The sequence below is a fragment of the Pseudophryne corroboree genome, chromosome 3, assembly GCF_028390025.1.
Source record: "Pseudophryne corroboree isolate aPseCor3 chromosome 3, aPseCor3.hap2, whole genome shotgun sequence".
In the NCBI taxonomy this organism is placed as follows: Eukaryota; Metazoa; Chordata; class Amphibia; order Anura; family Myobatrachidae; genus Pseudophryne; species Pseudophryne corroboree.
In genome coordinates this window covers 257,391,436-257,408,380 of record NC_086446.1, presented here as the reverse complement: position 1 = coordinate 257,408,380, position 16,945 = coordinate 257,391,436, and the positions used below count along the sequence as shown (strand labels likewise).

Below are 16,945 nucleotides of genomic sequence, written 5' to 3'. Positions count from 1 at the left end.
ATATATATATAGTACATTAATATACACACACATGCATAATTTCATACATGTACGAACCCCCTCCCCCCCCATGGGAATCCTGCGTTTGCCACTGTTAAGGGGTATGTATGTAGTAGCAAAACATAACCAATAAAAATAAATCAGTAAATGCTGAGATAATATTTGTTCTTTTGAAAAAAGAAAAGCCACAAAGTACAACAAGGAAGTTGAAGAGAATCTCTTACAACAGGAAGAGACTGGACAAATAGACCAAGAAGCTTTACTGTGAATGTGGCATGTGTGGATCTCCCATCTCTATAACTCTGGGTAATCAGACTGTGGGTCATCATCATTAGCTGAAGTCATGGCCTGCATGAAGCCATGTTTACTTAACCAGGTAAGTCAGCTGAGCAACAATGTTATTTGTGTAGTAAAACAAGTTCTGGAATGAACTCTCTCATGGAACAGAAATATACTGGCTGATGGAGTACAGATGAGATATGAAGAAAGGGAAGGATAAGAACTTGCATGCAGAATGTTATCCTGGTGAGAACAGTAATATGTAAAACATGAAGCAAAATAGCAAATCCAGTGGGTTATGTGAAATGCAAAATATCTGTTATGTATTTGATTTGGTCATGCCATGAGCCTTGAGTTGTATACAGATTTATGTAAAAATACAGTATGTTAGGAGCTTGAGAGTAAAGTGTTTGTGGAGAAACCATTTGCACAGACAGAAAGAGCAATCAGAGTGGAGTGAGGACATTCTTTGCAAATTACAGAGCAGTGCAGAAAGGAAATATGTGATTATGGAAGTGAGATATCAGGTAAGACAGGTGATCTAATTCTATGAGGGTTATTCAGATCCCGCTGCAATAGCGGCCTGCAGCGCCTGCATGGCCATATACATTGCGGTCGCATCCCGGATGGATTCCATTGCAATGTGATTTACAGGCAATGGCGTGGGGGTCGAGGTTATGGCATTGCAAGGGTTGGTGATCCAGTCCCAAATGAATCATTTACAGTCAATGCAATAGGCAATACCGGCGTTGGTGGCTACTGATAGAATCAAATATTTACCTTTTAACATAAGCTATTTACTAATACCGTGAAGCCGTAATGGCCACTAAACCACGTGCACGTGCTACGCACTTCGTACGCTATTTGCGTACAAAGACTTCGCACATGGTACGCAAGTAAAGTACACACGCTCCGCTGGGTGTACGGAATACACACAGCGAGCGCACACACAGTCAATAACCTTTTAAACCTTAAACACAGAATATGCTTATACTGTAAACCTTAGTACTAAGATACTGCAATGATGTAACACTGGTTAACCTTGTAATTAAGCAAGCTGTTTGAGCGATTGAGATGCTCAGAAACCCTTAGTAATAAATGGTGAAATACACAAAACTTGGTAAGGTTCCAACACCTTCTTAGATGATTTTAGTATGTAAAAGGGGAAAAACAGTTACAGCTTATACACTACAAACCTAACATTAATAACTAAACAGAATAACATAAAAGAAATATAAACAATAGCTAACGATTGCAAACACAAGTACACAGAGAGTGAATGAATGGCATAAACAAAGGGAAGAAATGGCTACAGTGAATTTACACACATGGGAATGATTCGCAAGCGCTCCTGGACCAGGCCTCTAGCCTTCAGTGTGAAAACCTTGCAGAGAGTGAGTGAGTGTCCCAGCAATGGTGGTCCTTATATTTACAGCATACATTCACAATACAATGGTCCCTACAATCTCATTGTTCATTGGACACAGGAATGTGTCTCCACATTATAGTAAAGGTCACAGGTGGGTTTAAACAGGTGGGCTGTGTCCTTCTCCAACTGCCCAGGTGGGAGGTATCCTCTGGATTCCCCCTGCATGTGTAATTAAACTGCAAATACATTTAATGTTCCAAACATACTTTTGTGCGTAACTATACGCAGCAGCGAACAATCTCTTCCTAACCAACACTGAAATGTTACTATTAAAATACTCTAAAGGTGGATACTAAACACCACCTTCCAACCTTTGCCTGACCCTTCATATCATGCAAAGAGGAATCCCCATGTCCACGAACCATTTAAACTAAACATTTTTACTGACATTGTTAAGGGAAATATCTACAAAACACACTATATAGGTTAAATATGTTACGATCGAGTCGCCCACTACACGCTCACAAACTCTACCGTAAATGCGCATAACACGCGCGTGATCGCCGTAGCGATCTTACGCAATTTGCGGACATGCGCATCTACCGCAGACCAGGCGCACGTGCAGCGGGCATGTGCATGGGGTTAGTACAAGGCATGTGAATCATGATATTTTCGACTTTGACAGTCCAGCCTTTGGCAGTCAACAATAACTGCCACTATCTAAATAAACCAAACAGAAAAATATATGTTATCATGAAATACCTCATTATGATTGGGAGTAGGGAGGAGAGGAGGAGGTGGGAAATGTATGACCTAGTGAGATAGTAATAGCATGTGTGTATGAAATCCATGTCTGAGGGGTCATGTATCATCGTGCCATACGTGTTCTAAATCAAGCTTCGAGGTATTGCGAAGTATACATTGAATCCTTCTTATCCCGTATCAAGGGTCTGTGGATGGGCTGTCAAACTCTACCGAGCTCTTTTCGGCTTTTAATTCCAACAAATGGGGTGCACATTAGTTGATGATACATGAAGGGGGAGAATATGTGAGTGCTGATGTATGTGTCTATGTTCCCTGTCGACTATGTGTGTCACTACCTGAAGATAGTAGAGATGAAGATAAGAAACATGCGTTATAAATGCAGTCGTATGATTATGTATGTGGTCGCCGATTGGGGTCTTGTTGATGTCTTGTCTGATGTCTTGTCCGGATTGTCGTGTCTTTACTGTAGCTTTGCGGTAATTGGCAAACAAAGCTTCTTCAAGTGTCCATAAAAAGAATTACAGTCTCTAAAAGCTCATTAGGTGTCTGTGACACAGTTCATCAGTGGTCTGTGTAAAAGGTCATCAAATTCTTCTTCCAGGTGGATTTCTTGGTACCTTGGAGAAAACCAAAGGAGAAACGGGTGAAAGAAACGGACCGTGGAATCACATTTTATCACAATATTGTCTCGATTGACGGGTCACTCTGAGTTTGGGGCAAGGAACCTATACGCCATTCTCCCACATATGAAATATGCGTCATCGGGGAGAACATATGGGACAGAATATGACATAACCATTTACAAACCTTCCATGTAAAAAGTCCTATCCCTAACTCTCTCATTTGTCTAGTACACGTATCAGTCTGTATGATATGTGCACAGTATCCTGGTGATACTTCTCCAACTCGCATGGTCCTACTTCCTAGAGTAGGGGTGGGCAAAATATGGCCCGCGGGCCGGATGCGGCCCGCAAACCGATCCTGCCCGGCCCACTGCCTCCCACTAGCAAGCAATGACAAGCGGCCCGACCGGCTGAGCTGCTTGTCATTGCTCTGCAGTACCTCCAAGCTGCCGGTGCCAGTCTCCCCTGCTGCTGCTGCTGCACGGCGCCTGTGTTGTAGTAGCCTCCTCCTCCTCCTCCCACCGCCTGCAGAGTCCCCAGTGACAACGGCTATGTACAGCCGAAAAGGGGCGGAGCTACGCGCCGAGGAGGGGGCGGGGCTACACGGGACCTCAGGGGGCGGAGCTACACGGGACAAGAGCCAGACTGCTACAGATCAATCTTTCCTGCACTGCCAGCCAGCCAGAATCAGTGAGTTAATGGAAAAAGTGAGTGAAAGAAAGTGTGTGTGTGTGTGTGTGTATATGTGAGAGTGTGTGTGTTAGTGTGTGTATATTTGTGTGTGCGGGCAGTGGCGTCAGACTGTCTTTAGGTTGGGGGGTAGAGATCTTTAGCTCTCGCTGTACCAACCCCTACAGTGTTCTGTCACTGTGTCACCCCCACCGTGTTCTGTCACCATGTCACCCCCCATGTTCTGTCACTGTCACACCCCCGTGTTCTGTCACTGTAACCCCCCGTGTTCTGTCACTGTGTCACCCCATGTTCTGTCATCGTGTCACCCCCCCATGTTCTGTCACCGAGTCACCCCCCAGTGTTCTGTCACTGTGTCACACCCCCGTATTCTGTCACTGTGTCACCCCCCCATGTTCTGTCACCGTGTCACCCCCCCATGTTCTGTCACCGAGTCACCCCCCAGTGTTCTGTCACCGTGTCACACCCCCGTATTCTGTCACCGTGTCACCCCCCCATGTTCTGTCACCATGTCACCCCCCCATGTTCTGTCACCGTATCACACCCCAGTGTTCTGTCACCGTGTCCCCCCATGTTCTGTCACCGTGTCACACCCCAGTGTTCTGTCACCGTGTCACACCCCAGTGTTCTGTCACCGTGTCACCCCATGTTCTGTTACCGTGTCACCCCCCCATGTTCTGTCACTGTGTCACCCCCCCATGTTCTGTCACTGTGTCACCCCCCCATGTTCTGTCACTGTGTCACACCCCCGTGTTCTGTCACTGTGTCACACCCCCGTGTTCTATCACTGTGTCACACCTTTCCCCAGGGGCCATAAGACACTGGATAATTTGCTTGCTGCGCAATGATTATCCCAAATAAAATGTTAATGTGTAAAAGGGGGCTCTACCTGCTGTAATGTGTAAAAGGGAGCTCTACCTTCCGTACTGTGTAAAAAGGGGGCTCTACCGTCCATACTGTGTATAAGGGAGCTCTACCTGCCATAATGTGTGTAAAAGGGGCTCTACCTGGTATAACGTGTGTAAGTGGCGCTACTGTGTGGCGCAATTTGAATAATGGAGACTATTGAGCAGCCTAATATGAATCTATTCTTTTTTGGCCATGCCCCTTCCACATGAAGCCACGTCCCTATATTTTTGGCACGTGTGGGGGGGGGGGAGCTGCTATTTTATGTGTGGCCCTCGGATACTGACAAAAAAGCGTCAAGTGGCCCCTCAGCTGAAATAATTGCCCACCCCTGTCCTAGAGTGTACCTATACCGGAAATATTTCCCACTGTCGGCTATTTTGGCGTATAAGTTCTGAGTCGATGGGCATTCCATCGGCTCTGTGTGAGAATGTCATGGGTCGGTTGTTCCATGTCACTTCCCAATTTCCCGGCTTTCGGGGATTGGAAATGTTAAAACATATTAGGGACCTATCTACATGGTATTGGTGGAGCTTCAAACTAGGAGGGAAAGAAATATTAAATTTCTTGTCCACCGGTCTCCCACCCCTTAATTCAAGTACCTCATCTATCGTTAATGAGTATGGCACTAGTCCTGACTTTCTATGACCTTGAGGTACTTGTGAGCACACCCAGCATTCCGTTTGGTTTAAAACCTTACCCACTAATGAGTGATAGTCACTCAATGGATGACGGTCCATATTGATATTAATGCTGGACTGACATCTCTGGATGCACCCGTCCTCAATTATATTTTCACAATTCCTACAGATGCAGTTCTCTTCAGCTAACAATCCTTCACAATGTCTATTAATGTCATGGCTACCGGATCGTTTTCTGATACTCGCCTTTGCTCGGTGATTGTGTTGCTCTTGGAATTCTACGAATCCATCCTGATCATCAGAACCCATTCCAGATCCTTTCTCGACCTCACTGGTACTCTCACCGAAACAGACTGCTCTGGTCAACAACAGGGTCAACAGGAAAACACGAACTGCAGTCTCTTGAGGCGAGTCCATCTTACAGGAGGAGAAAGGGAAAGTTGTAATGGGGTACAGAAAATAATTGAAGGGGAAAGAAACTTGTTACGATAATTTGTCCTCTAGTCTTGTTGTTCTTCTTGCTCGGCTGTCATCTCAAAGGTGCTGTCTCTCAGTCTTCCCAAAACGAACACTCCGGTGATACAATATTCTTTCCAAATCAGCGATCTTTCTGTAAGGAGCATAAATCTTGCATTACCATTTGTCTAACTGAGGTGTGACATACTATCCGTACAACATGAAAGAACAAAAAGAGAGAGAGAACAAATAGAAAAGGAAAACATTGTCAGATTCATCAACAGGCTGTCGCATCAACATGTCCACCGGTATCTCTGCACAGTCTCCCCCACCAGTATCTCCACTCTCCACCCTTTGCGTCTGGCCAAACACAACGATGCTGGTAAGATATACTAGGGTTGGGTAGACCTCTGAAAAAGACCAAGTAGCCATGTGACGTTTGAGTTCTGTTGGTGAACGTCAGAGATTGAGAAGGAAACATTTAAAGATAAATTACAAAGTTTACCCGGCCGTCTCTGTGTCCACAAGGAACTGACCTCCCAATTACATTGACTGTAACCTCAGGCTCACTATGATCAATTTTACTGGCTGCAAATTACAGGTGCGGACCAAAATTCTTCCTATATGATCCCTGATTACAATTGCGTGTGTCATAACTTTGCTCGTGTTCTTGTCTAGGGGGTCTGACTTTATGTGGGCTGTTACAGTTGCTGGCATAATGCCCCTCCCTTTTACAAAGATAACAAACCCTTGGCTTCCTCCATGTGCCAGGGGCCTGAGGTTTTGGTCGATTTGATGCCTCCTCTGGTGCTTGGATGCTCATCACCATCAACCGCTCTCCCTGTGCTTCCCTGGTTCTTTGGATATTATGGTCATGTCGTTGTCTAAGGGGTTGATATACCTGGTATGTGTCTTTAAACATACAATTTCGTGCAAAATGACCTTCCCTCTGGCAACTATAACATCTTATCATATTCGATTTACCCAAAGGGGTCTGGGGTTTTGACTGAGGTAGCTTACTTATGGTCATCTGCTTACCGCCCTGTGACTCCCTGTGTTTGCTGATGTTCCGATCGTGCCCAACAGCGGACTTTCTTAATGCAGCCACCGAGATACTTCTCCAGTTAGGTTGAGTGGTCTGTACCCTTGTTCTCAACACTTTTGTTAAACCTTCCATCAATACATAAACTGCTACTTTTTTATGATGCACATTTTCCTCAATGTCCGCGACCCCAGTGTATCTAGCCATTATTTGCAGTGCTCGATTGAAATAATTAGAAGCAGTTTTACCTTCTTTTTGTCTTATGGAGAAGATTTTGTTCCACTTGACAACAGTTGGGAAATATACTCCTAATTGCATGTTGATCTGCTTAACATTTTCCTGATTGTATGCATCAGTGAGAGGTCTCTCTTCGTCTAACCTACAATCAGAAATGAATTTCAAAGGGTCAATAGTGGAGGGCAGACATGCCCGCAGTACTGTTCGCCAACCTTTGTTAGTGGGTTCAGTGGCGTTACCTAGTTTTCTAATGAAACTTTGGCATGCAGCTAGATCTTTCCTGGGATCGGGAAATTCAGACATAATTGTCCTCAATTCTGTCCGGGACCAGGGGCAGTGCATTGCACTGTCCCTGGCGGGAGTGATTCCCAGAGCGTCAGTCTGTCCATTTGGGACTGCAATCACCCTGACAGGATTAAGTTCAACTACATCCTCTTGTGTTGACTCTACAATATGAGGTGCATTTGTCTGTGTATAATATACAATATCATACTTACCTGCGGACACGACCTCACCTGACCCTCCGTAAGGGGGTTTGACTACTGCCTTTACCGATTGGGCCGTGCCCACCTGGGTGTCTCGTATGATGGCTGCTGGAAAAGGTGCCGACATCGTGCTGGGCTCACTTTCTTGCTTGTAATCCTGAGGGAAGTTTAACATGGGGTGCATCTTGCACGGGTTAGAATTTGTACATTTATCAGTTTTCCTTCTATCATTATTACATTTATTACATTTACTCTTATCATCGTTAATACAGTTACTAAGTGCACAATTATCATCATATCCCAGTATGCCATTCTATGTAGCCATTGCTTCTCCAGTTGTCATATGTTTCCTGCTAAGGTGGGAACCAGCTGTGCAAGCTAATTCCCTTTGTATCTCACTTTCCTGTTGCCATAAATGTAAACAATTATAATGTCTATGCCGTTGCTTTCCGGATTTTATGAGACCTATCCTTCTCCTTAAATTTTGCAAAACCTCAGGATTAAAACTGCCCACCCTGGAGAACTGTTCTCCATCGTTCACAGTCATACGTTCCCACTCATTGCATAAAACCTCTGTGTGTGATCCATATTTTTCACACATTATATACCTCGCCGACCCAACTGGTCGTGGTACTAAATCAACCTGAACCTTGGTTGATCGTCCCTTACTTGAGCAACTGGCCCCCATTATTTGCAGGTATTGCCTTCTTTGCGAATTCCTACAAAAAACCAAGTTGCCTGAGGTACGGCGACGGTGAAAGCTTAAGTGCCTTCACTCCCTCTCGCCCACGTTGACCAATACACCCAGAAACTGCATTAGCGCTGCTGTACTCAACCTAGGGCCCCTATGAACCTCTATTTACTGGGGCGTGTGGGAGTATGCTACCCTCCCCAGTAAGTATTGGTTGTTGAAGAATTCCTGAGTGATCAGCGAACCTCCCTTAAAATAAACAAAAAACTACACAAATCACGTTAGAATGTACAAATAGCGTTTATGATCCCACAAAAACTGAATGGGTATCAAGGTAACCAACTAATGCACACAATTACGTGCGGTACAGTCGCACTTCGTATAAGTAACTATTACTTATTCGCCTTACGACCAGCGGAATCGGTTGTTTAGGCTGCGAAACCTTCAGCCGGAGCGTATTCTCAACACGGGCCTATATGGGTTTTGCGCCAACCTCTCTGTGGGTTGCGCCCACTACCTCTGACCTTTCTTAAGTCAGGGTCTTCAGAAACTTAGCGACCTTCTGGTCTGCTGTAACACTAACTTGCTCCTTTTACCTTATTTCACTGTTAACGTGAGATGCCTCCCACGCCACCACGTGCTTCACTTCACGGGTGTACTTCTATGAGATCTCGACTTTTCTCAAGGTTCACCCAAAGAAAAATTCACTTGCATACACACGCTTCTTTCACTTCAAATATACTTTTGATTTTTTCTGTACAGAAAATTACTTTCATTCAGGTAACACAGGTTAATCCTAGAGGAGATGCAGCAAGAGAAGGATCTTTTTAAACTAGTTTTAGGAAACTGAAAGAAATTTTGCTATTATCTCGAGGCTTCCGTATCGCCTTACTAAAACAATGCTATCGTGTGATTTGTATCTAGTGGGCGTATCTGTACGCACGTTGCGTAATTTACGCCACGTGTGTAGGCCTTTGCATCGCGTACGCTTGACTCGCACTCGGTGAGAGACACGTGTACACAGGCTGGATACGTCCGTAGTAACACAAATAACACGCTTCTATAAATGTAAGCGATATTTCACTATAAACGCTTACCAAACACCACACAGTATCTTCTATGCTGCGTGCGTGTTTTTTTTACAATTACTCCCTTAAGTATTACTCCTTACTTTTGAAAATAGCAGCAAATTTTCTCAGCACGTTATCAATGCAAATGGCAAACAGGAAGGTAGATATGTGAGAATACACAAATGAAAATTCTAAATTAATCTAATAATCAATGCTTCCAATAGTATGATTCATATTGTATAACCATCCTGCAGAACATATATTGCTGTAAACACACACATAATTATAATATTATCTCTATGTACCCATTAAGTGTTTCTAATTTGCATATGAATGCTGTGCTTTTGACTGTCTGTGAAGGTGATTTTTCACTGCCAGGAAAAAGCAGCCACACAGGTTAATTTGCATTTCAATGGCCCATCTCACAAGCAGAGTTTAACTGAATCACAGAGGTAAGGAAGAGAGAAAAAGAAAAAACAACAACTTTGTTTTATCTCTGTGTGTCGTTCTTAAATCAAATATTAATTTTACTATTAATTTTCATTAAGCCCCATCTGAACTATTTATAATTGATTATGACATGGGTTAAATAAATGCATTGGAAACTCGTAAATGGTGATTTCTTTTTGACAAGGGACGGCTGATTATTCCTGAGTAGACTGAAAATCAGCTATTTTGAAAAAAAAAATGACTTTCCCCAAAATGGCCGCTGCTCCTCCCCCTTCCACATCCATGAGGGTTACACAAAATGGAGGACAGACCATGCGGCTTCTTTTTTCACAAAAAAAATCACCATGTAAGCCCCTGAAGTTATTTTAGGCCTGGGTTAAAAACAAAACTATCAAGCTATGCAAACTTTTAAAAATACTTTTAAACCTACTTAAACAGATAAGCAATCCAATCTGAATCAAACACAATATGACTCATTTGAACCTTGTTTTGCAACAATATGATCAGATATGCAGAGTACAGGTGTGTGCGTGTGTTACGTGTCTTGCGTGCGCAGTTGGCACCAAACAGAAATTAAACAGATTTAAAAGACAATAGCTTAACGTTCTTACCTTTCGGTTCCGGATCCCACCAGCATCCCTACAAACCGAGCGGAGCAGACGCTTATCTAATCAGCACTACTGTATCCCCAACCACAAACACGGATACAAGGGATACTACCTTTCCGCCCTTTGCTGATAGATAAAGTCTGCCTGGTTCCGCCAAGCTGTGGATATGAGGAGGACGGACGAGGCCCAAATTGATAGTCAAATATTTACCTTTTAACATAAGCTATTTACTAATACCGTGAAGCCGTAATGGCCGCTAAACCACGTGCACGTGCTATGCACTTCGTACGCTATTTGCGTACAAAGACTTCGCACATGGTACGCAAGTAAAGTACACACGCTGCGCTGGGTGTACGGAATACACACAGCGAGCGCACACACAGTCAATAACCTTTTAAACCTTAAACACAGAATATGCTTATACTGTAAACCTTAGTACTAAGATACTGCAATGATGTAACACTGGTTAACCTTGTAATTAAGCAAGCTGTTTGAGCGATTGAGATGCTCAGAAACCCTTAGTAATAAATGGTGAAATACACAAAACTTGGTAAGGTTCCAACACCTTCTTAAATGATTTTAGTATGTAAAAGGGGAAAAACAGTTACAGCTTATACACTACAAACCTAACATTAATAACTAATCAGAATAACATAAAAGAAATATAAGCAATAGCTAACGATTGCAAACACAAGTACACAGAGAGAGAATGAATGGCATAAACAAAGGGAAGAAATGGCTACAGTGAACTTACACACATGGGAATGATTCGCAAGCGCTCCTGGACCAGGCCTCTAGCCTTCAGTGTGAAAACCTTGCAGAGAGTGAGTGAGTGTCCCAGCAATGGTGGTCCTTATATTTACAGCATACATTCACAATACAATGGTCCCTACAATCTCATTGTTCATTGGACACAGGAATATCACAGGACACATTATAGTAAAGGTCATAGGTGGGTTTAAACAGGTGGGCTGTGTCCTTCTCCAACTGCCCAGGTGGGAGGTATCCTCTGGATTCCCCCTGCATGTGTAATTAAACTGCAAATACATTTAATGTTCCAAACATACTTTTGTGCGTAACTATACGCAGCAGCGAACAATCTCTTCCTAACCAACACTGAAATGTTACTATTAAAATACTCTACAGCTGGATACTAAACACCACCTTCCAACCTTTGCCTGACCCTTCATATCATGCAAAGAGGAATCCCCATGTCCACGAACCAATTAAACTAAACATTTTTACTGACATTGTTAAGGGAAATATTATCTACAAAACACACTATATAGGTTAAATATGTTACGATCGAGTCGCCCACTACACGCTCACAAACTCTACCGTAAATGCGCATAACGCGCGTGATCGCCGGAGCGATCTTACGCAATTTGCGGACATTCGCATCTACCGCAGACCAGGCGCACGTGCAGCGGGCATGTGCATGGGGTTAGTACAAGGCATGTGAATCATGATATTTTTCGACTTTGACACTACCAAACATAAAATACGCACACAAACAGAATCACAACTGTCTACAACACAACATAAGACATTATCTCAATAAGACATTTTGAAAAATATTGACATTCTAAGGCAGTGGTGGCCAACCTGTGGCTCTTGAGCCACATGTGGCTCCTTCTTTACTCAAATGTGGCTCCCAACACTCAAAGTCACGTGACCACAACAAATTCATAAACCGCTGCACTCCAGCCAGACAGGTAGCAACACTACAGGGACTGAAAACTGACAGAGCCAAATACTATAGGTGGCAAATAGAGGACACATAGGGGGAGCTGAAGTGTATTATGTGAATCTGGCTTTTTCAATATATTTTATATGGATTTGGCTTTTTCAATTATTTTATGTGAAAGTGACTATTTCAATGTATTTTATGTTGGATCTGGCTTTAAAATGTATCTTATGCTGGATCTAGCTGGCATAAAGCCACACCCCATTATTGCACATGCGCCTTTGGCTCGATGTCGTCTCTTTGACGTACCTAACAAGATTTTCGGGCTCTTTGTCTCTGCCTGGTTGGCCACCCCTGTTCTAAGGCACCGTGATTCAAGACATTTTGGGAACCACTGGTTTAAGCTATAAATAGAGGTTCTTTATTTTTAAAGAAAAATGTAACATTTTAGCCAATGAAATGGGTTATTGCAAAATTTTAGTAAAGGAAGTTGGACAGTGAGCTGACATTTACAATTTTGCACTGAGCTCCTTGGTATTTTTATGACTGCAATTACCTACTGTAGACATAATTCTAGTCTGTGAGCTGAGAGTGAGCACTTTGATATACACTGGATGGAACCAAGGCGTTTGTCTTTCTATTCAAGTGAGATTTGAAATCAAGTGTTGCCTGGAGCAGGATAAACTAGTAAAAGGAGATATCTGATTGATATGGGATGCATATTATTAAGCTATTTGTACAATACAATAATAACCCTAAATGTGTGTTTTATTTTATTACAAATATACACTATACTGTATAAGAAGACAAAGCAGTAACTACAGACTTGAGGGCAGGCCCGGTGCTACCTGCTCAGCAAAGAGAAGGAAAGCAGGTAGGCGCCAGGCTGGAGAGGCGCTCTGCCTGCTTTGCATCCCGGCTTCTGCACCGACCTGTCCCCCTGCTGCTACTGCCTACTGCTGTGCCTATCACACTGACATATGAATTAGACAGCAAATTGAGATTTAATTTGTTTGTGTTGTTATTAGGAAACAATGCTTATAGTATCACTCTTACTTTGTAGCAGTTAAATCCAACTATTTAGGTTAAGCATTCCCAAAGTGACAACAATATTTTCAAAACTCAATCTTCGTTCAAATCTACCACATCACTTTGGGCCTAATTCAGACCTGAACGCAGACCAAAATTGTTCTCTAATGGGCAAAACCATGTGCACTGCAGGGGGGGCAGATATAACATGTGCAGAAAGAGTTAGATTTGGGTGGTGTGTAGTCAAGCTGAAATCTAAATTGCAGTGTAAAAATAAAGCAGCCAGTATTTACCCTGCACAGAAACATAATAACCCACCCAAATCTAACTCTCTCTGCACATGTTATATCAGCCCCCGCCCTGCAGTGCACATGATTTTGCCCATTAGAGAACAATTTTGCTGCTGCGATCAGGTCTGAATTAGGCCCTTTGTTCATAATATATACCTCAATGAGAGCAAAATACATAACTACACAGCAATAAATAGAAAACAAAAGAACAACCCGATACCTGCAAACGTGCATAAGAGTACAGTCAAACAAAGGAAGCTCAGTCCAACCTAACCAGGTTCTCAATTTACTAGTCTGCGCATTTTGGCTGCATACAGGAGGCATCATCTACAAACTACAATATATCCTATAGTTTTCTTCCATGGATGAAAGACATACTAATACTGTAGCCTCATTATCCCTAGTGTTTGTGTATTTTTTGCCATGATAATAATAATAATAATAATAATAATAATAATAATAATAATAATAATGTGATTGTACTGCACTAGGAAATATGTTGATGCTATTTTAATGACAGTAATAATAATGGGCATGTGCTCTTAGGCACAGGAAACATTGTTCAACACCTCTTTTGGGCAAATGTTTTACCAAGCATTAATGAAGATTGCTGCTTTCAATGGTATGCTATCATATGCAAAAATGACAGCACAGTGGAATAGAGCTAGAGTTCACCCATCTATAAAGCCTGACACAACATCCCTGTGGCTATGTGATTGGACCACTGTGCACATCCCTGTGGCTATGTGATTGGATCACTGTGCACATCCCTGTGGCTATGTGATTGGACCACTGTGCACATCCTTGTGGCTATGTGATTGGACCACTGTGCACATCCCTGTGACTATGTGATTGGATCACTGTGCACATCCCTGTGGCTATGTGATTGGACCACTGTGCACATCCCTGTGACTATGTGATTGGATCACTGTGCACATCCCTGTGGCTATGTGATTGGATCACTGTGCACATCCCTGTGGCTATGTGATTGGACCACTGTGCACATCCTTGTGGCTATGTGATTGGACCACTGTGCACATCCCTGTGACTATGTGATTGGATCACTGTGCACATCCCTGTGGCTATGTGATTGGACCACTGTGCACATCCCTGTGACTATGTGATTGGATCACTGTGCACATCCCTGTGGCTATGTGATTGGATCACTGTGCACATCCCTGTGGCTATGTGATTGGACCACTGTGCACATCCTTGTGGCTATGTGATTGGACCACTGTGCACATCCCTGTGACTATGTGATTGGATCACTGTGCACATCCCTGTGGCTATGTGATTGGATCACTGTGCACATCCCTGTGGCTATGTGATTGGACCACTGTGCACATCACTGTGACTATGTGATTGGATCACTGTGCACATCCCTGTGGCTATGTGATTGGATCACTGTGCACATCCCTGTGGCTATGTGATTGGACCACTGTGCACATCCCTCTGGCTATGTGATTGGACCACTGTGCACAAAAACACTTGTACCAGCATTGTGCCATACCTGTATCTTCTCTAGATAGTGAGTTTTGCTGAACAGGCCCATCTCACTTGTTTCATGGTATACAGTATCACAGCATTGATATTATTGGTGTAATCTCCTTACGTCTTTGAATGTATATACCTATGAAATATGCTTTATTGATAGTTACTTCATAACTGTCTCATGTTTAGCTTGACTGTCCCACTTTCCAAACATAAAAGGTTTTTCATTGTCACCTCATTAACACTTTTATATTATTTGTTCTATGTGTTATTTAATGTATATTAATTAATTATTAATGTATTTTAGGTGTAAATGTACTTCATGGGTGTAAGTAAAGCACCTGTCAGCATGGTATCCGGACTCCAGGCCGACAACAAAAAGGTCGACACACCTTAGGTCGACGCCAATTGGTCGACACACCTTAGGTCGACATGGACAAAAGGTCGACATGAACAAGGTCGACATGGAAAAAGGTCGACATGAGTTTTTCACAATTTTTGTCATTTTTGGAACCTTTTTATACTTAACGATCCATGTGGACTACGATTGGAATGGTAATCTGTGCCGAGCGAAACGGAGCGGAGCGAAGGCACCATGCCCGAAGCATGGCGAGCGGACGTGGTGCACTAATTGGGGTTCCCGGTCACTCGCCGAAAAAAATGACACCAAAAAAACATTAAAAACTCATGTCGACCTTGTTCCTGTCGACCTTTTGTCCATGTCTACCTAAGGTGTGTCGACCAATTGGCGTCGACCTAAGGTGTGTCAACCTTTTTGTTGTCCCAGACCCGTCTGCATAAACATGTAAACTATCTTGTAATTAATAGTAAAATTATATCTCCTATATATTTGTCTAAATCTGTGACTCTGTGCCCGTAATGCTGGGTGGAGTCACAGCGGTGGGCGGAGTCAGCAAGTCTCTGCTCCTGCTGCCTGTCCATCTCTCTCTCTCCCCTCCCCCCACCCATCAGCAGCTCTGATTCCCCGGCCGCGGCGCCGGCCCAACAACAACGGCTGATGCCGCCCCCGGCATACACATTAGGAGGGACGGGTGGTGTAGGAGAAGGCTCTCATAGCCCTCCCTGCGCCGTGTACACAGACCCGCCTCCTCCTCCGCACAAATCCCGCTGTCAGCTCTCCTGCTGTGACAGGAGGCCAGTGCTGCAGTGACGTCATCTCCTGCAGCACTCTCCTCCTGTCACACAGCCGGCACACACTCTCCAGTCTCCAGGGGCTGCCAGCATCTACAGGCAAGCTGGAAACACCCCCGGAGCGAGAGAGAACAGACCCGCGAGACCACGCCCCTTTCACAGCAGGCCACGCCCCCTTTTCGGCCGCGGGGGGTGGGTGGGATGTGTGTAACAGTAATGCTGAAATGCTGACCCAGTGACGCCTCTGGACACTGTACTGTTTACCAGCCTGCAGCAACCGCCCACAGCCCCAACGGTGAGTCCCTCCGGCCATCCTACCCACTGTTTCTATGTCTGCTCGCCACTTTACACAAGTCTCCTCTTCTGGTGCCCTCCCCCTCCACTACTTTCCCCCCTCTCTTCATCAGCTTCCTCACTGGGGACCCTCCCTGCCGACCCGCGTCTCTATATCCCCTCCCTACCACCCCGCGTCTCTCTATCCCCTCCCTACCGCCCGCGTCTCTCTATCCCCTCCCTACCGCCTCGCGTCTCTCTATCCCCTCCCTACCGCCCCGCGTCTCTATATCCCCTCCCAGCCGCCTCGCGTCTCTCTATCCCCTCCCTACCGCCCCACGTCTCTCTATCCCTTTGCAGCAGGAATTTAGTTAGCAATTGGGCAAAACCATGGGGGTCATTCCGAGTTGTTTGCTCGTTATTTTTTTCTCGCAACGGAGCGATTAGTCGCTAATGCGCATGCGCAATGTCCGCAGTGCGACTGTGCCAAGTAAATTTACTATGAAGTTAGGTATTTTACTCACGGCATTACGAGGTTTTTTCTTCGTTCTGGTGATCGTAATGTGATTGACAGGAAGTGGGTGTCGAGTTGTTCGCTCGCAAGCTGCTTTTAGCAGCTTTGCACACGCTAAGCCGCCGCCTACTGGGAGGGAATCTTAGCTTATCAAAATTGCGACCGAAAGATTAGCAGAATTGCGAATAGACACTTCT

General features: G+C 44.2%; 1 protein-coding gene across 2 annotated transcripts in view; it reads left to right on the top strand.

Annotated features, from left to right (window-relative positions):
* Positions 1-248: 248 nt before the first annotated feature.
* LOC135055222 (formin-I-like) overlaps positions 249-16,945 on the top strand; it is a 383,943-nt gene continuing 367,246 nt past the window's right edge. Inside the window, exon 1 of one of the 2 annotated variants that reach the window (XM_063959022.1) lies at positions 249-376. In XM_063959022.1, the coding sequence (XP_063815092.1) occupies positions 344-376 (33 nt within the window). In that variant the 5' untranslated portion in view covers positions 249-343. Of the gene's footprint in view, positions 377-406; positions 526-16,945 lie in introns of those variants that run through there. The other variant, XM_063959023.1, reaches the window with a different exon arrangement.